At 42.6% G+C, this 19,430-nt stretch overlaps 2 protein-coding genes across 2 annotated transcripts in view; both read right to left on the reverse strand.

Annotated features, from left to right (window-relative positions):
• The window catches only part of col14a1b (collagen, type XIV, alpha 1b), a 92,281-nt gene extending 79,844 nt beyond the window's left edge, over positions 1-12,437 (reverse strand). Inside the window, exons 1-3 of the mRNA XM_021572039.3 lie at positions 12,042-12,437; positions 9,963-10,094; positions 7,373-7,489 (exon numbers count right to left, since the gene is read on the reverse strand). Of these exons, the coding sequence (XP_021427714.3) occupies positions 7,373-7,489; positions 9,963-10,059 (214 nt within the window). The 5' untranslated portion in view covers positions 10,060-10,094; positions 12,042-12,437. The remainder of the gene's footprint in view (positions 1-7,372; positions 7,490-9,962; positions 10,095-12,041) is intronic.
• Positions 12,438-16,012: 3,575 nt separating this feature from the next.
• On the reverse strand, positions 16,013-19,222 carry LOC118941164 (DEP domain-containing mTOR-interacting protein). Its single transcript, XM_036952832.2, has 5 exons — positions 18,895-19,222; positions 17,925-18,056; positions 17,728-17,798; positions 17,496-17,600; positions 16,013-17,311 (listed from the first exon to the last, which is right to left on the reverse strand). The coding sequence occupies exons 1-5, from the start codon at positions 18,911-18,913 to the stop codon at positions 17,183-17,185; spliced, it is 456 nt and encodes a 151-aa protein (XP_036808727.1). The 5' UTR covers positions 18,914-19,222; the 3' UTR covers positions 16,013-17,182.
• Positions 19,223-19,430: the final 208 nt, after the last annotated feature.

A 19,430-nucleotide genomic window follows, 5' to 3' on the forward strand; every position in this document is an offset into this window, starting at 1 on the left:
TGCTGTCCTAACTTCAGGGGGAAGCTGGTTCTACCACAGAGAAGAGCTTGGACTGTGCTGAGCGGGAGCTGCACTTCCGTATGGGTGGGAGGGCCAAGAGACCTGATGTGGCAGAACGGAATGCTCGGGTTGGGGTGTTGGGTTTGAGCATAGCCTGAAGGTAGGGAGGGGCAGTTCCTTTTGCTGTTCCGTAGGTAAACACCATGGTCTTGTGGTGGATGCGAGCTTCAACTGGAAGCCAGTGGAGTGTGCGGAGGAGCGGGGTGACATGAGAGAACTAGGGAAGGTTGAAAACCAGGCGGGCTGCTGCATTCTGGATAAGTTGCAGGGGTTTTATGGCAGAGCAGGGAGCCCAGCCAACAGCGAGTTGCAGGAGCCCAGATGTGAGAGGACACGCTTCCTGTGTGAGGTAGGGTCGTACTCTACGGATGTTGTAGAACATGAACCTGCAGGACCGGGTCACTGCTTTGATGTTTGCAGAGAATGACAGGGTGTTGTCCAGGGTCACACCAAGGTTCTTTGCACATTGAGAGGGGGGAGACGGTGGAGTGGTCAACCGTGATGGAGAGGAAGAGCAGTTCCGTCTTGTTGAGTTTGAGCTTGAGGTGGTGGACCGACATCCAAGTTGAGATATCTGCCAGGCACACAGAGATTACATGTCGCCACCTTGGTGTCAGAAGGGGGGAAGGAGAAAAGTAGTTGAGTGTCATACGGCATAGCAATGATAGGAGAGACCATATGAGGATATGACGGAGCCGAGTGACTTGGTGTTTAAAGAGAAGAGGAGAGGGCTTAGAACCGAGCCCTGGTGGACACCAGTAGTGAGAGTACGTGGTGCAGACACAGATCCTCTCCACATCACCTGGTAGGAGCGGCTGCCAGGTAGAATGCAATCCAAGAGTGTGCATTGCCTGAAACGCCCAGTCCTGAGAGGGTGGAGAGGAGGATCTGATGGTTCACGGTGACAAAGGCAGCGGATAGATCTAGGAGGATGAGAACAGAGGAGAGACAGTCAGCTTTGGCAGTGCGGAGAGCCTTCGTGACACAGAGAAGAACAGTCTCATTTGAATGACACGTCTTGAGGCCTGACTGGCTGGGGTCAAGAAGATAATTCTGAGAGAGATAACGAGAAAGTTGATCAGAGACAGCACGATCAAGTGTTTTGGAAAGAAAATAAAGAAGGAATACAGGTCTATAGTTGTTGATGTCAGATGAGTCGAGTGTTGGTTTCATGAGGAGGGGAACAACTCGAGCCATTTTGAAGTCAGAGGGAACGAATCTAAGAAGATCTCCAGAGATGGTCTGGAGAAGGGAGGAAGGGATGGGGTTGAGCGGGCAGGTTGTCGGGCGGCCAGACCTCACTACTCGTAGGATTTAATCTGGAGAAAGAGGTCAAGGTTCTGTGTGAGTGAGACCAGTGGACTCAATAGGCTGAGTGAATGAGTAGTCGATGTCGTCAACCTTTTTTTCAAAGTGGATGACAAAGTTGTCCGCAGAGAGGGGGTGGGGGGTGTAGGATTAAGGGGAAGGTGGAAGAGTTTCCTAGGGTTATAGGCAGAAGCTATAGGCAGAGATTTAGAGTGGTAGAAAGTGGCTTTAGCAGCAGATACAGATGAAGAGAAGGTAGAGAGGAGGAAGTGAAAGGATGATAGGTCCTCCGAAGTTTAGTTTTCCTCCATTTTTGCTTAGCTGCCCGCAGCCCTGTTCTGTAAGCTCGCAATGAGTCACTCAGCCGCGGAGCAGGAGGGGAGGGCCGAGCCGGCCAGGAGAAATGGGGACAGTGTGAGTCATAGGATGTGGAAAGGGAGGAGAGTTGGGTTGAAGAGGCAGAATCCTGAGACAGGAGGGAGAAGGATTTAGCAGAAGGGAGAGATGATAGGATAGAAGATGAGAGAGTAGTTGGAGAGAGAGTGAAAAATTGCATGACCACCTGGGTAGGGGCTGAGTGGTTAGGGTTGGAGGAAAGGGAGACAGAAAAGGAAAATCAGAGACCTGGAGGGGGGGGGGGGGGTCGCAGTGAGATTAGTAGGCGAGCAGCCTCTAGTAAAGATGAGGTTAAGCGTATTGCTTGCCTGGTGATTTGGAGGGGATTGGGAAAGGGTGAGGTCAAAAGAGGCAAGGAGGAGAAAGAGAGAGTTGGAAAGAAATGAATTGAAGGCAGATGTCGGGAGGTTGAAGTTGCCAAGTACGAAGAGCAGTGAGCCATCGTCAGGAAATGAGCTTATCAAGGTGTCAAGCTTATTGAGGAATTCTCCAAGGGCACCTGGTGGGTGATAGATTACAATAATGTTAAGCTTGAGTGGACAAGTGACAGTGACAGCATGGAATTCAAATGAGATGGACAGGTGAGAGAGTGAGAAAAGAGAAAATCTCCACATGAGTAGACCTGTGCCACCACCGCGACAACCAGATGCTCTTGGACTATGAGAGAAAACATAGTCAGATGAAGAAAGAGCAGTTGAAGTAGCAGTGTTCTCTGGGGTAATCCATGTCTCCGTCAGGGCCAAAAAGTCAAAGGACTGAAGTGCAGCATAGGCTGAGATGAATTCTGGTTCTTGACCGCAGATTGGCAGTTTTTTTACCGATTCATTCTGCATCATTACAGGGTTAAAACAACAACAACGTAAAGGGTTATTAAGTTTAGGTATTCATTTAAAGTGGTTAAGGTTACGGCTATGGTTTGGGGAAGGCTTAAAACAAAATAATTAAAAACAATGCACTGTTTCCATTAAGTATCATCAAGTACTCTCCCTGCTTGCTAGATAATTGTGAACTGCCATGGGGAAGTGATATAAGCAGCATGCTCTGGCTCTGAGCCTTGTGAGTTTGAGCCCAGTGCTATGCTATTTTTTATTTTTTTGCCCCTAAACAAGCCGTCAGTAGGCTACCCTTACCCTAGTCCAACTATAACGAAAGCTGTTTCAACAGCAATGCTTTGGGTGTATTTCATGCATTAGCCAAGGAACCTATCCAAAAAAGATTTCTAAAATAATTGTCTACTCGTGAGGCTTTTGCATTATTCACAACTCACATAGGACTACCTGCAGTGCAAACTCCTTTCGGCTTGTATCCGCCCCCATTTCCAAAACGCGCCTCTTGTCTGGTTACCAAAGACTCACTCCACCAAACATATTCAAATGATTCAGTCCTATAACGTGCTTATTGAGAACGTGCCTCACACATACAATACAATTTATGGTAGTCTAGTACTACTTTTTTTGGAGGAGAAGTGTGACGCTTAAATACAAATCAAATCAAATGTATTTGTCACATACACATGGTTAGCAGATGTTAACAAGCATTTCGCTACACTCGCGAAATGCTTGTGCTTCTAGTTCCGACAATGCAGTAATAACCAGTAATCTAACCTAACAGGTCTAACCTAACAATTCCAAAACTACAACCTTATACACACAAGTGTAAAGGGATAAAGAATATGTACATAAAGATATATGAATGAGTGATGGTACAGAACGGCATAGGCAAGATGCAGTAGATGGTATCAAGTACAGTATATACATATCAGATGAGTAATGTAGGGTATGTAAACAAAGTGGCATAGTTTAAAGTGGCTAGTGATACATGTATTACATAAATATGCAGTAGATGATATAGAGTACAGTATATACATATACATATGAGATGAGTAATGTAGGGTATGTAAACATTATATTAAGTAGCATTGTTTAAAGTGGCTAGTGATATATTTTACATCAATTCCCATTATTAAAGAGGCTGGAGTTGAGTCAGTGTGTTGGCAGCAGCCACGCAATGTTAGTGGTGGCTGTCTAACAGTCTGATGGCCTTGAGATAGAAGCTGTTTTTCAGTCTCTCGGTCCCAGCTTTGATGCACCTGTACTGACCTCACCTTCTGAATGATATCGGGGTGAACAGGCAGTGGCTCGGGTGGTTGTTGTCCTTGATGATCTTTATGGCCTTCCTGTGACATCGGGTGGTGTAGGTTTCCTGGAAGGCAGGTAGTTTTCCCCCGGTGATGCGTTGTGCAGACCTCACTACCCTCTGGAGAGCCTTACGGTTGTGGGCGGAGCAGTTGCCGTACCAGGCGGTGATGCAGCCCGACAGGATGCTCTCGATTGTGCATCTGTAGAAGTTTGTGAGTGCTTTTGGTGACAAGCCAAATTTCTTCAGCCTCCTGAGGTTGAAGAGGCGCTGCTGCGCCTTCTTCACAACGCTGTCTGTGTGGGTGGACCAATTCAGTTTGTCTGTGATGTGTACGCCGAGGAACTTAAAACTTACTACCCTCTCCACTACTGTCCCATCGATGTGGATAGGGGGGTGCTCCCTCTGCTGTTTCCTGAAGTTCACCATCATCTCCTTAGTTTTGTTGACGTTGAGTGTGAGGTTATTTTCCTGACACCACACTCAGAGGGCCCTCACCTCCTCCCTGTAGGCCGTCTCGTTGTTGTTGGTAATCAAGCCTACCACTGTAGTGTCGTCCGCAAACTTGATGATTGAGTTGGAGGCGTGCATGGCCACGCAGTCGTGGGTGAACAGGGAGTACAGGAGAGGGCTCAGAATGCACCCTTGTGGAGCCCCAGTGTTGAGGATCTGCGGGGTGGAGATGTTGTTACCTACCCTCACCACCTGGGGGCGGCCCGTCAGGAAGTCCAGTACCCAGTTGCACAGGGCAGGGTCGAGACCCAGGGTCTCGAGCTTGATGACGAGTTTGGAGGGTACTATGGTGTTAAATGCTGAGCTGTAGTCGATGAACAGCATTCTCACATAGGTCTTCCTCTTGTCCAGATGGGTTAGGGCAGTGTGCAGTGTGGTTGAGATTGCATCGTCTGTGGACCTATTTGGGCGGTAAGCAAATTGGAGTGGGTCTAGGGTGTCAGGTAGGGTGGAGGTGATATGGTCCTTGACTAGTCTCTCAAAGCACTTCATGATGATGGAAGTGAGTGCTACGGGGCAGTTGTTTAGCTCAGTTACCTTAGCTTTCTTGGGAACAGGGACAATGGTGGCCCTCTTGAAGCATGTGGGAACAGCAGACTGGGATAGGGATTGATTGAATATGTCCGTAAACACACCAGCCAGCTAGTCTGCGCATGCTCTGAGGACGCGGCTGGGGATGGCGTTTGGGCCTGCAGTGAAGGAGAGTCCGCATGTTTTGGTTGCGGGCCGTGTCAGTGGCACTGTATTGTCCTCAAAGCGGACAAAAAAAGTTATTTAGTCTGCCTAGGAGCAAGACATCCTGGTCCGTGACGGGGCTGGTTTTCTTTCTGTAATCCGTGATTGACTGTAGACCCTGCCACATACCTCTTGTGTCTGAGCTGTTGAATTGCGACTATACTTTGTCTCTATACTGACGCTTAACTTGTTTGATTGCCTTGCGGAGGGAATAGCTACACTGTTTGTATTCGGTCATGTTTCCGGTCACCTTGCCCTGGTTAAAAGCAGTGGTTCGTGCTTTCAGTTTCACGCGAATGTTGCCATCAATCCACGGTTTCTGGTTTGGGAATGTTTTAATCGTTGTTATGGGAACGACATCTTCAATGCACTTTCTAATGAATTCGCTCACCGAATCAACGTATTCGTCAATGTTGTTGTTGGACGCAGTGCGGAACATATCCCAGTCGACGTGATGGAAGCAGTCTTGGAGCGTGGAATCAGATTGGTCGGACCAGCGTTGAACAGACCTGAGCGCGGGAGCTTCTTGTTTTAGCTTCTGTCTGTAGGCAGGGAGCAACAAAATGGAGTCGTGGTCAGCTTTTCCGAAAGGAAAAGGAGGCCTGTACTCGTTGAAGCCAATTTGAACAATGTTGACTGTCAACACTGTTACTATAGCCTATCCTATTTAATAAACTGTAGTATCAATCCACAATGGACTACGATGAGAATATTCCGTGCCCCCAGCCGCATTGGCGTTGACGACAATGCGAAGACTGTCAATAACCTACAGAACTTGGAACAACGGCATGCAATATTAATCCATGAAACGCGTTGATTGGCCTGTGAATGGCTAAGCCCTCGTCACACCTCAAATGTATTAATTTGTCAAATCCCAGCCCTTTATTGCCACCGCCAGCTACTGCGCCTATAATTCTGGTTGTGAATATTTCTGACACACCCCTGAACCTATAATCCTACTGCCAGTGTTACTACCCACAATCTAGCGCGGCATTCAATTCCACCCCAATCATAATGGTTTGTGTATGTCTGCGGGTGTTGCCCTCTGTCAAAGCAACTCTTCTTCAATGAACAAAGGCTCACTGACTATCTTCTCTCAGGAGCTCCCATTTCAACCCACACAGAATGACAATTCTGACTGAGAAAGAGAGAGGAGGGAAATAGCATTATTTATTTGTTTTAATACTTTTAAAATACTTTTTAATGCGCTCGATTGAGCTTGCCTGGTGCAAAGAAACCAATGTAATAGTCCCAAACCTTACCAATATGGTACTACAGGCAGACTCGATCAAAAGCGCATAGCATTTAAAAAGACAAAACTAATACTATTTGAACACAGGTCTGGAAGAAACGGTTGAAATATCCTCTATTTTGCAGCTGGCATAAGGAGAAGTTCACCAGAGGAAGCTGGCTTGGTGGGGAGATGTGCTCCTTTAGCAGGGTGCCAGAGCTGGGATAAGATTGTGCCCCCCGCCCTGGCCTGCCTCAGGCAGTTTAGATACAGCTGCTTGTGCTCTGCTCACTGGCGCTTACTCCATCATCTTTATCAACACCAGATCAAGGCCAGGCAAGCCACTGGAGCTGCAGCTTTCCCCCTAGCTGCGGGTAAGGTACTGTAAGGACTCAAAGTAAAAGCCATGGTGGAATGTCATGGAGTCGATCTATACATTGGCAATTTATAAATATCTTACCTTAAGAACAACTTGAGAAGTGAAATGGTAGGCTGTACTACACATTGAGTCAAATTCGCCTAATACAGTGTTTCTCAAGTTGATACACGTCGTTGGCTTACTACGGGTATCAATCACAGTAATTAACATAGATTACAAAATGGATGTTTGGAGTTCATTTCCAAACGTGATTATAAAATGGAGGGAAATCACATACTCTGAAGTACTCCTATTTCTTTACTGCAAGTGTGTGCCAAAAACATTGGCTATCTCACTCTCCTCATTTCTTCATGATCATTACCAATCAGTCTGTGTCTTTTTCAACTCCTACTCCAATTACCATTAATGAACTATAGTCAAACCTCCAGAAGCCATTCACGTCATAGGAGACGGGCTATAACCAGATGACATCATCATCTGACATGTAATTGATATGTAATTCTGTTTTTCTACACTGCAAGTAAGAAGCCGTTTGTGAAACACGGAATATAAGTTAGAAAGCGTAGTCCTTCAGGGCCGAATCGTAACTTGATTGTAACATTGCTGGACCTTACCTGATAGTGTGCTATAAATAAATCTGTAGCTTTCAAAGTCTCCTTTCGGCTCTTTCCATGACACATGCAGCTGGGTTGCGCTCAGGACCTTGAAACGAAGTCTTCGTGGAGTGGCAACTAGACAAAAAAAGACACAAAACACAATTTTTAACAATAATTGAACTCAAGAAACGTTTGTATATAATATTCAATAGTAATATTGAATGCATGGTTAATATGACACCAAGACAGTGGTTGGGGTTCAATCAAGTGTCAAAAACAATGTTCTTTGAAGAAACTGTCCGAATTCAGTAACTAGTAGAGTGCGACAGGTTTGGTGATTTATTTTTTGCCAATAAAAATGCATGAAACTTGAGATTCCCGAGTTAAAAGTGATTATGAAACAGTTAGCAGCTAGATTGAACTCCAGCCAGAGTTTGGCAAGGTAACAGGCACTCCCATCTGTGTTTCAAGTCCTAAAAGATTGTATCTTGGCCAAATAACAAAGATACAGATTCAAAGAGTACCACAGATGTCACAAAAAAGCAGTCACATTCTCTCACTTTGCCATTGATAGCTCTCATGTCTCTTTTGGAGGGGGGGGTCTTTTGTGCAGCACTTATCTCAGCATCAAAGAAGCATCCCTGATCTCATCATGATTGCATTTGGCCGGAGCAGTCGAATTGAGGGTGTATTACAAAGCGTGTGCTCTTTACTTTGAGGCCTTTTCAGAGGAGAATGTGACTTTTTTTCAATTGTAGCAGCGACAAAGGGAAAGGCACTGGAATAGCATCTATTCCTGTCTTCAAGAAGATATCTATCTGCAAGTAGAGCAATATACCACTTCACCACTTCCTCTTGGGTCAACATCCCACAGCTCCGCACAGTAGTTAATACTAGGCATGACCAAATCCCAGAGTAAAATAAAATACAAATAAACATTCCCATCTAATTTGGTAATAATGGAAAGTTCCGCAAACAGTCCCACAAACTTGTCTTGTTTGTGTCCTCATTAGGAACAGGCAAGCTATCTGGTGCCAATGTATTCTTTAAATACCTTCACTATGACTGACATAAATGAGAGCGAAGCTCTACAGTTGAAACATACAGAATAATGATGTGTGTATGAGATTATATTTGGAGACATTGATGTAGGTATGGAAAGAATACATCCAAGCACATAGAATGGAGTAACTCATCGGAAGGTAAAGAGCCCGGAGATGGTACATGGTGCAAACAGGCGAATAATAATACTGTACTGAGCTCACCAACCTGAAAATGGGGGGTGGGTATTCAGCAGGGCTTAACTCTCTCTGAAAAAAAGATCTTCTCTGAAGAATGTCGTTTCCCGAGTGAGAGAATTAGCATGTGTGTTGTTTGTGTTTTTTTTTGTTTTTTTTAAACCTTCAGAGACTTTATGCATCACCATGTACAGTGAGCCAGGAAATTTCCAGAACAGACGTCTCAGACTAGTTGTACGCTCGGTAAACAACATCTCCGAGACAAAGGACTTGCCTGTGTGGAGATGGGCTTAAGTTCTCATATATTTTTCATAGCCATCTTGTGCAAGCAGCCAGCAGGCTGCGGAGGGTTTAAGAGGCCTCAAGTACCCATGGGGAGTTTGGAAGTCAGATACAGTACAGAAAGTTTAATGCATTTTAATTCATATGTAAGAATTAGTTATAAGAAGGGCCATTTTGGGTGAGATGCTGACACTGTAGGGATGGGCACGTGGCCACATGCCATTGGGTGACAGTGGCCTGTGTTCCCAGACATCCCTCCCTTGTCTATCGACCTCAAGGGCTGGATGCTTTCAGTTAAACCTCTAGTGCACTTTGAAGGAAACATCTATTGAAGCCCACTGACTGTACACTTTGAACTCTGACCTGTAAAAAGGACAGGTTGTTTACTTTAAACAAGAGGCCGGCCCTTTTGAGCAGAAGGCTTCTGCCGACACCCAATGGATACTGTCCAAGGTGTAATGCTACAATACAACACAAAGCGGCACTATGCTGTAGCCCAGGTTAGCACAGTACAGAGTGCACTCTTAGCACAGGAATGCTGTGGTTCGTTTCACTTGAGGACTGGGCAACGGTGTCAAGACAAGCCCAGGTAAACAAACTGCAGCTGTTTGAGGGTGCAGTTCTTGTTTGTCTTCACATCAACAAGGATAAGGCCAAAGTCAGATATTGTTTGCAACATTGTATATATGGGCAAAGACCATAAGGGTAGGTAGATCATGTAAAAGCATAATCTTGAAACACCTTAGTTGACTGCAAATGGAAAGTTAATGATGTGATTTTACACACAAAAATGAACTTATATTGCCAGAAAATAGTGACTTTTCCCTTTGAAGTAAAATAATCACAAAGTGAAAGTGACACAAAGACAAATGCTTCGACAAAAGCGGCACATCAAATGGAATGTTAATGATGTGATTTTACACGCAAATATTTACTTATATTACCAGAAAATAGTGACTTTTCCCTTTTGAAGTAAAATAATCACAGTGACAGTGACACAGAGACAAACGCTTTGACAAAAGCAGCACATCAAAAAGACACACACGGGACGACAGAGGATAAGAAGCAGCCTATATGATCGTGTTTACCTTGACCCTGAGCTGGAGCTGGTGCAGGTGAGAGAGAGATAAGAGCCAGACAGAGTAGAGGATTCCATACCCACGTCTTCAGTCCTGTAGCCGGCATCCTTCACACTGGTATAGGAGAGGAGCTCAGAAAACCTGACGAGACATCAAACGGAATGACAATGCCTGATGCCATTGAAAATAAATAGATAAGCTCCATTATTAAAGGACGTCTAGAGGAACAGCTTGACTGGAAGTCGTGTAGTCTTCCAGTCACTGCGATAAACGCTAGTTAATGTTATCTATGCACTGTTGATTATGGTGTTTTACCGGAATTTCAACCCCAAAAAATCTATGTAATGACGTATTAACGTGAAAAACTGATTTGGATTTGCCGAAAGTAATCAACGTAATGGCATTTTGTCTTTCTTTCACCCAACTTTTAACCGTAATCCAATGACATGGTGATTTTTTTTTTTCTTAATTTTTTTTATTTTTTATGTTGAATTCACGTTAGTTGAAAACTTAACCAAATATAAATCAAAACTAGACATTGAACTGAGGTATGTGCCCAGGTCATACCTGCTGAACGGGGCTTAATACAATCTATTTTATTGTGATTGTTCAGGTTCACCATCAGCAATAGTTCTGGTAATTTTGCTTTAAACAGTATGTGTATATAGTCATTTTTAGATATACAGGGTAAAGTTGATGATTTCATTATGAGGACAGAAAGGAGCACTGCATGGCCAAAGCAAGAGGAAAAGAGAAGATCCCACCATAAAAACATCCAAATGGTCAAAATCATTCAATTTGGAGATGGGGGGTGAAATCCGAAATTGTGCTATATATTCATTGGCTATGTCATAGCTCATTTGTAAACAATAAATATTGATATATGACTAGCTCAAACCCTTAATCTGGTGGGGGGCTAGGCTACATTGCCGCCCTAATCTGATAGTGGTAGTGGGATGATAGATACCTAGTCTCACTTATAGCTCAGCTCAGGTGCCTACATAGTACATACAGTACGCCATAGATATACATAATTCACACACACACCACACACACACACACACACAGAGAGTAAAGTCAGCTCAGACCGATCCAGCTCTGAGAGGCCCAGCTCATGAGCTCCATCAACAGCAGATTTTAGTTTATAATGGAAAATGAATGTCTTTATGCAACAAATGTTAGTGCATCGAATCGTATCACATCGAACTGAATCGCATCGATTTGTTCTCTAATCAAACTGAATTGCATGAATCGTTTCAAACTAAAACGTGTCGTTCCTGTATCATATCGGAGCCCATGTATCTAGATAAGTATTGAATTATCTTGAAAGGGAAATATGCACATCCCTAGAAGTTATAGAGCAATTTTACGAATATCATTGATAAACTTCAACTGTAGGTTGATAAAACAGTAGAGTCCCATTTACATTTCAAATAGTTTTGGAAATAAACTCAACAAAGCATCTCAACTTTGGCATAACCGCAATGACACCCATAAATCATTCATAATGATATTTGAAACGTGGCATGCTCCTGCAGAGTACTGTGGCAGTAGTATCTTCTCAAACAAATGGAGGATGTAAAAAATAGATGAGCATGATGTCACACCTTTCTCTCAAACTCATGCAAACACTTCAATAAGAATAATTCGTCATTAGGCTAGCTGGTATTTCAAAGCAGCACTTCAATTCGCCGTGCCTAATCTTTCTCCTCATCTACTCAATGTACTTAAATAGCCTTCTAATCTTGCCATTACGACAAATTGCAGGTGTACAAGTAGGCTAACCTACAGGTAAACCACAGTAGTAGTCCACAGTCCTCGGTGATGGTTCGTGTAGGCCTATAGATTTAGGGAAAAATGGAAAACGACTGTACATTATATTTTAATAATAAATGTGATAAACAAACAGTATCGACGAAGTACAAAAACAGATATAATAAATTGACTAAACCAAATGTGCATATATTGCCAAACGCGCCCCCACGACCACCACTGACAGGTGAGGTTCCGTGTTCCCGACCACTTATACTTTAAACGTGTTGTTATTAAAAACGGACTTTATCCCAAACTAAAGAAAATATCTCATACCTTTTCAAAACATATGTTTACAGGTAATATTGCTCCCAAAGGACCCTTCCTGTGTGTCTTGCTTCGCGGGCTGTTGGCAAACTATCTTCAGCTCCTTCAGTTTCAGACTTGCTATGGTGGGTGTATCCCGTGCTGGTATTCATTCACCCATCCCTTGAGCGATTCATTCCTTCACCTCGTTTAATCTTGACTGAGGCAGAAAAATGTGTTTCGGCGGCAGCCAATATAAAAGAGGTGATAAGCTATGAAATGTGAATTCTGTTCTGACCGCCCCCAGGGTAGACTACATGCTCCTCGTCCGTGAGCTTTTTTTCAGGTATGTCTTTTTTTCCCCTAGCGCTTTCTGGTCCGCACGAGCGCTACCTGCGTGCAAATGTTCATTCCTCCTTTCAGGGGAGAATTTACTGATGTGGCTGAAATATTTGAGATAGCTTAATCAGCCAGCCATTTGGTAACTTGGCATATATTATTATTATTATTTCATGTTATTATTATTATTATATTACGCACACACAGACATAGATGAGTGTTGTTATGTAGGCCTATAACAACAACATTTAACTGTCAACCTTGGTTCATGATTATCTTAGTATTCTCAAGACCTGAAAATGCAACAATTTCAGGTTTAAAGGTTTTAATTGATAATACATCCTCATCTCTGCTCTGTTATTTGTTTGCATTCCATCTATCTGGCCATCACCATCATCAGGGTGCAGCAAGTTGTTCTTGTCTCAACATGCAATGGGACATGTATGAAAGTGTTGTATCAATACAGTACCAGCCAAAAGTTTAGACACACCTACTCATTCAAAGGGTTTTTCTTTATTTTTACTATTTTCTACATTGTAGAATAATAGTGAAGCCATCAAAACTACGAAATAACATATCATGTAGTAACCAAAAAAGTGTTAAACAAATCAAAATATATGTTATATTTGAGATTCTTCAAAGTAGCCACCCTTTGCCTTGATGACAGCTTTGCACACTCTTGGCATTCTCTCAACCAATTGGGTTGAGGTCAGATGACTGTGGAGGCCAGGTCATCTGATGCAGCACTCCATCATTCTCCCTCTTTGTCAAATAGCCCTTACACAGCCTGGAGGTGTGTTGGGTCATTGTCCTGTCGAAAAACAAATGATAGTCCAATTAAGCACAAACCAGATGTGATGGATGGCGTATCGCTGAGGAATGCTGTGCAGAAAAAGCACCCCCACACCATCACACCTCCTCCTCCATGCTTCACGGTGGGAACCACACATGCGGAGATCATCCGTTCACCTACTCTGCGTCTCACAACGACACGGCGGTTGGAACCAAAAATTCATAATTTGTACTCATCAGACCAAAGGACAGATTTCCACCGGTCTAATGTCTATTGCTCCTTTTTCTTGGCTCAAGGAAGTCTCTTCTTATTATTGGTGTCCTTTAGTAGTGGTTTCTTTGCAGCAATTTGACCATGAAGGCCTGATTCACATAGTCTCCTCTGAACAGTTGAGATGTGTCTGTTACTTGAACTCTGAGAAGCATTTATTTGGGCTACAATCTGAGGTGCAGATAATTCGAATAAACTCTGGGGGTTTAACTCTGCGTCTTCCTTTCCTGTGCCGGTCCTCATGAGAGACAGTTTCATCGTAGCGCTTGATGGTTTTTGCGACTGCACTTGAAGAAACTGTCAAAGTTCTTAAAATTTTGACTGACCTTTATGTCTTTAAGAAATGATGGACTGTCGTTTCTCTTTGCTTATTTGAGCTGTTCTTGCCGTAATAATGGAATTTGTATTTTACCAAATAGGGCTATCTTCTGTATACCCACCTTGTTACAACACAACTGATTGGCTCAAAAGCATTAAGGAAAGAAATTCTACAAATTAACTTTTAACAAGGCACACCTGTTAATTGAAATGCATTCCAGGTGACTACCTCATGAAGCTGCTTGAGAGAATGCAGAGACTGTGCAAAGCTGTGGCTACTTTGAAGAATCTCAAACTTAAAATATATCCTGATTTGTTACTACATGATTCCATATGTGTTATTTCACAGTTTTGATGTCTTCACTATTATTCTACAATGTAGAAAATAGTAAAAATAAAGAAAAACCTTTGAATGAGTAGGTGTGTCCAAACGTTTGTATGTACCATCAGTCTGTAATGTATTTGATTGGTTGGGTAAGAAATAAAATAATTTCTGGAAAGTGACTTTGTTAAAATGAACTAACTACCTATCTTGACCACATTAAATGTGTTAATGCCTTTCATGATAAGCCCCTATCTGTGTCAAGTTAAGCGGTCAGTGCAATCCGGTATCTTTTGGACGTCCCTACCCTAAACCCTAACCTTAACCATAACCCTTACCGAGCCCTAACCTCAACCCTCACCGTAACCATTTAAAATGTCAACTTCAATGGGGTAGTGACGTCCCAAGGATCCCGGATAGCACAGACCCAAGTTAAGATACAGAAAGTACCACTCACATTGATCATGTTGCAGCAACCTTAATGCAACCTAGCATCTACTTCAAGAGGCCTGTCAGGTTACCCCCGAATTTGCCACTTTGGTGTTATGAGTGGAATGGCACTCTGGTGCAGCCTACATTTTCTTTGAATGAATATCCAATGAAGTTTAATGCTTCACTCAATAAATATAGTATTTTTTATTGAAATGGTTCCAAACACACAGACTCTACTCTTGCTGTTGAAAAAGATAGTAGTTTTGACTTATCTGAGTAACTTCTAGATACTGGAGCTGTTTTTATTAGACCATCTCACAGCAAACTACTTCCCACTCATCGATGGGCAGTTAACACATCATTGACTAAAGGCAGACTGTGACTGAATACAGTATGTTAGCATGGTTAGCCCCATGAAGTTATAGGGTCTACAAGAGCCCCTTGGGCTACACACCTTTCCCAGTTGACCCAATGTCGAATGTGTTTCTACAAGCACAGAGGGGTAGTTAGGTACGCTGAGTTTTATGCATCGCTATGACAGCAAGGTCATGGTCATGACAGAAGTGATAAAGAATCATCTTTTTTTAAATCAATTACCTGTGGAATCCCTCTTCAACTCTTTTTTTATTGGAGGCCCCTTATATGGGGTTAACATTCCTGCAGTTATAGAATTCACAGTTGTTACTGTAGTTACAGTAGGATATGGTTACACTATCACTTCCTCTTTTTGCTTTTGAATATCTTTGTGCGTTCATAATGCTGAGCTCATCACTAGATGGAGTTTGAAGTAGCTCACAATGTCTGCCCTTGACACAAGCCCTGACCCATCTTAAGAGCATTCCATGCTACTGCACTTAAACCCTTGGCCCCTGAACTCTGATGAGGGCAGCAGAGGGGTTATCTTAACATAAGTTTCCTACACTAACAGGCACGAATCTGGATATTTTAGTCATCTGTAGTGATAGCGACCCTACTAATATTGCAGGAAAAATATAATGCAGCTTGTGGTTTGTTATTGTAATATTATTGTGGCAAAAGTGACATCAATCAAACATGACAAACAAAACAACTTCTCAAAGTACTGGAAAGGTATTTACAGTAAAATGCCTGTAAAAGAGATTTGGATATTCAGTCAATGAGATCCAATTGGGAAATATCAGTTGTATATATGGTACATACTGCCACCTGGTGGTCAGAGCCATATAGTCTGCTTACGTGATTGAATGTTGTTATAGTTCACATGCCATCTACAGATTTTATTGCACAATGCACACTCCTTGACCAGATATTATAACCACTTAATCTAGGAATGCCAATATGATCCTGTTGATCTTGATCTTCAATGTTATTTGAACTTTTATTGCAGTTTAAAGTTCCCGTCAGGGTTCAATAAATGCTCTTACTTTATTGCTATTCGATTGAAGCGGTTACATTTCTATCCATAATATTGATTTTCTGGTGATGTTGCTAAAATAATTTGCTTCCGTTGACGTGAGCCCTGATTTTTAACAATAATAAGATTGATTATTTGCAAGTGATGAATCATGTTATTGCTTTAATATCATAAACATTGATTCAAATACACATTTGCTAACATTTTCCATTAAATTACTTTATTTTTATTAATTCATTGGCTAATTGAAATATTTTCACACTGATCAGACGCTAACACAAATTCAGATACTCTTTGCTGGCCTGGTCTGCACTAATACCCTTTAAAGATCAGTTGACCATAACAACTGTTTAGGGTCGGGCTATATGGCTATATGAAAGTACAACTCCTTTAGTGCTTTGGGTCCTTTATACCTTGTGTTAGACTATGTGATCATGCATTACCCTTGACACATTTGACAAAATGCACAATATCACTGCTATAACCTATCTATGTGCATTAACATAACACACGGATTTGTTGTTTCAAAAGAAATTTTAAAAAAGGATTAACATGTTGATAGGCTACTACTGTTTGATTATTTGAACTTTTATCAGTATTGTGGGTTTCCAAAAAATATTGCAGTGGAATCAGAAACCAAGATGACATCCAAGCCTTTTTATGCTGCCAGAAAGTATGTGATCTGCAGTTTGACAGTATTGTGCTATTTTCAGTCCAATATGAATACAAGGTTTAAGTTACTCCTGCTACCAAACTTTAGCATTCAATGCCAAACATATTCCAAGCAAAGCTAAATCATCGAAAGAAATTCTACTGCTCTCAAAAACACCTCTGCCAAGTCACAAAGTGCAGTGTTGTTGACAATATGTGCCACCTCACTTAATCAACAACACCCTAAGTACTTGTCTTTCTAGGAAGGAACCCTCCATTGGAGCAAACGAGGGAGTGGGTGGAAAAGCAAACAGCAGGCGCACAGGTCAAAAGTCTAAACTGCTGTGGGAGAGCAAAAAAAACACAAGCTGTATCCATGTTAACCACGGAACACTGGCCAGAGTCTCAGACTGATGATGTAAGCACACACGGCTTCACAGTGGGGCTCGTCAGGTTTCTGTTGCTTTTACCCCGCGTCTCAAGTCCATCATGTAGCTAAGTCCATTTGGCTCCATATCAAGGTCGTAAGGTATCTATGGATTTATTTCGGCCAATACAGTCCACATTCTTACTCTTAAGCTTTCGACCACCAAGAGCCAATGGGTTACTGAGGCCTTAAGTTGACTGTAACCGAATACAATACAACCTCATCCTCAGCAATCAGACTCCTCCATAACCTCCATGACCACGGTCCGCGATCCAGTGAGGATGAGGTTGCTGACCGTCTTGTAGTCCAGAGACAGGACGTCCAGACCATTGACAGAGACCACAAACTGGCGCACCTGGAAAACGGACTTTGGTGAAATACTGTACGTAATGAAGAGAATTTATGAGAGCTGCACATAGCAGAGGAAGACTTATTATTGTCTCCCAGTATAACAAATATATTGATTTGACAAAGCTATCAACCTGTAAGCCCTGGAGATGCTCTTTGCACTAAATTTCCCACAATGCCATGGTACTCACTTTCACTCCTACTGCTGCTGCAGGGCCACTGGGGTCCACTGCCTGGATATGACATGGTCTACTCCCCCTGACCACGAAGCCCCAGCCCACCGCATCACCCACAATCTGGAGATAGATTGATCTCATGACTTACAAAGGAATAGAATTGTGAAAAAAGGTTATGGATATCATTGATATTTGGTTGTGTTTCATTGTTTTTGCATGAATAAGAGGGAACACTGTGGTAACGTACTGTAAACGTCCTCTTTATGTATGAACCTCCTGGTCTCCGAAGCTCCTCTGGACTTACATGTCTCTTTAGCACTGCCAATGGAACAAAGACGCTGTTAGCAGATTCTCAGTGTCATCACGAACAGTGGTGTTTAAATTGAATCTGTACAGCAGAGAGGACGTGATACAGCTTTAGGTGAAGACCAGAGAGATTCTAACCTGATTTGGGGTTTGACAGCACAGGTGAAGTAGGGCTAAGCATGGGACCTCTGTTACAATACCCGCTGTTGCCACTACTAAAACTGTTATCTTGCCCCCCGGGCACCATCTTTCTTTCCTTAGATGGAGTGACTGAGAGAAAGAGAAGAAGAACATACAGAGATGTCGCACAGAGAGCATAGACATGTTTTATGATTGAGAGTGATTGACAAAGTGTACTGAGAGGAAAAAGCACGAATAGCAAAAGGAGGCCACCATGTTATTCCTTCTGAAATGTCACACACACAGTCACACACTCCAGTTTCAGAACTGTTAGCTGTGCTGTAGTTCCCAGTAGAACACATCAAACACACACCACATACCCCACTGCCTCCCATTTCATATCTGAGTGTTATGAAAGAACAAAGTGTCTTCTGCTAATCAAAAATAGCCACATAATGTGTTGTATGAACACTCCCTGAGTTGATTGATATTACGGTAACACTTCCTGACAAGCTTATATTTATACCAGCCTATGTGGAAGCTATGGTTACTGTACTTAGTTACATAACAATCACCAGCATACTATTATGATGACAATATAGAATAAAGGTCAAATTCACCCCCAGTCAAACTCAATGTAATAATCCTTTCACCTGTGCTGGGTATCTCTTCTAATTTGTAGTTGCATATAATTGGACTAATCTATCATTTTTCATCAATAAAATGGTTCTCAGTCTCACAAAAAAAGGAATAAACATGATCATTTGAAAATACTTAAGAGCACAAGTAGGAGTAAAAAGAGATCCTCAGCCACTTGTGATACCATTGTATTCGTAGCACTCATATAGGTGAACTCAACACCAATGCTTATGATTTAACAAGAGACACAATATTACATTAGCCATAGCAAGTAAACCCAAACAAGTTCAGTAAACCTACAATCTCCACCTTTCACGTATTTGCCTCGCGCAATAAAAGTTGCCCTTACCAGCTGTCCGAGGTCCCATTGTACAATTCACTTCAAAGGTTTACCAGCCAAAGTGCCAAGTAACTTGGGAAGGTTGCTGTCCACAATCTCTGATGATGTAGTCAGCTGTGGTGCTCCGGTATAAATGTTAACTGTTAACCCCCAGAGAGAGTAAACAGTCTAGGCTGGCCGGGAGGGAGTGGGAGGGGTTGAGGGATGACTTGTTGCCAGGCTATCCCAGGGTAGGCAATAAGAGCTGAGAAAGGCATCTTGGGATCACTAATGCTCTTAATGGAGGTAGGGAAAGAAACAGTGGAGTTTTCCACTGGTCACTGTGGTCAGGCAAGGTGGAGTGGAAGGACAGGACATTCTCTATTACACACACACGCACACAAACTGTAACGATTTTTGTTGGTGGAAGGAGAGGAGGACCAAAGTGCAGCGTGGTACACATCCATACTACCTTTTAATCAAGAATGAACACACAAACAAAAACAATACACGACCAGTTCTGACAGGTGCAACAAACACTAACCAGAAAATAACTAGCCCCAAAT

This window comes from Oncorhynchus mykiss, chromosome 18 (assembly GCF_057628025.1).
Source record: "Oncorhynchus mykiss isolate SJ-2025 chromosome 18, ASM5762802v1, whole genome shotgun sequence".
Lineage (NCBI taxonomy): Eukaryota > Metazoa > Chordata > Actinopteri > Salmoniformes > Salmonidae > Oncorhynchus > Oncorhynchus mykiss.

Coding starts and splice junctions, on each gene's coding strand:
- LOC118941164 (XM_036952832.2), bottom strand. Junction 17,601..17,727: donor ACATAAAGAGGACGTTTACA/GTACGTTACCAC, acceptor ATCTATCTCCAG/ATTGTGGGTGATGCGGTGGG. Junction 17,312..17,495: donor CAGCAGCAGTAGGAGTGAAA/GTGAGTACCATG, acceptor TCCGTTTTCCAG/GTGCGCCAGTTTGTGGTCTC.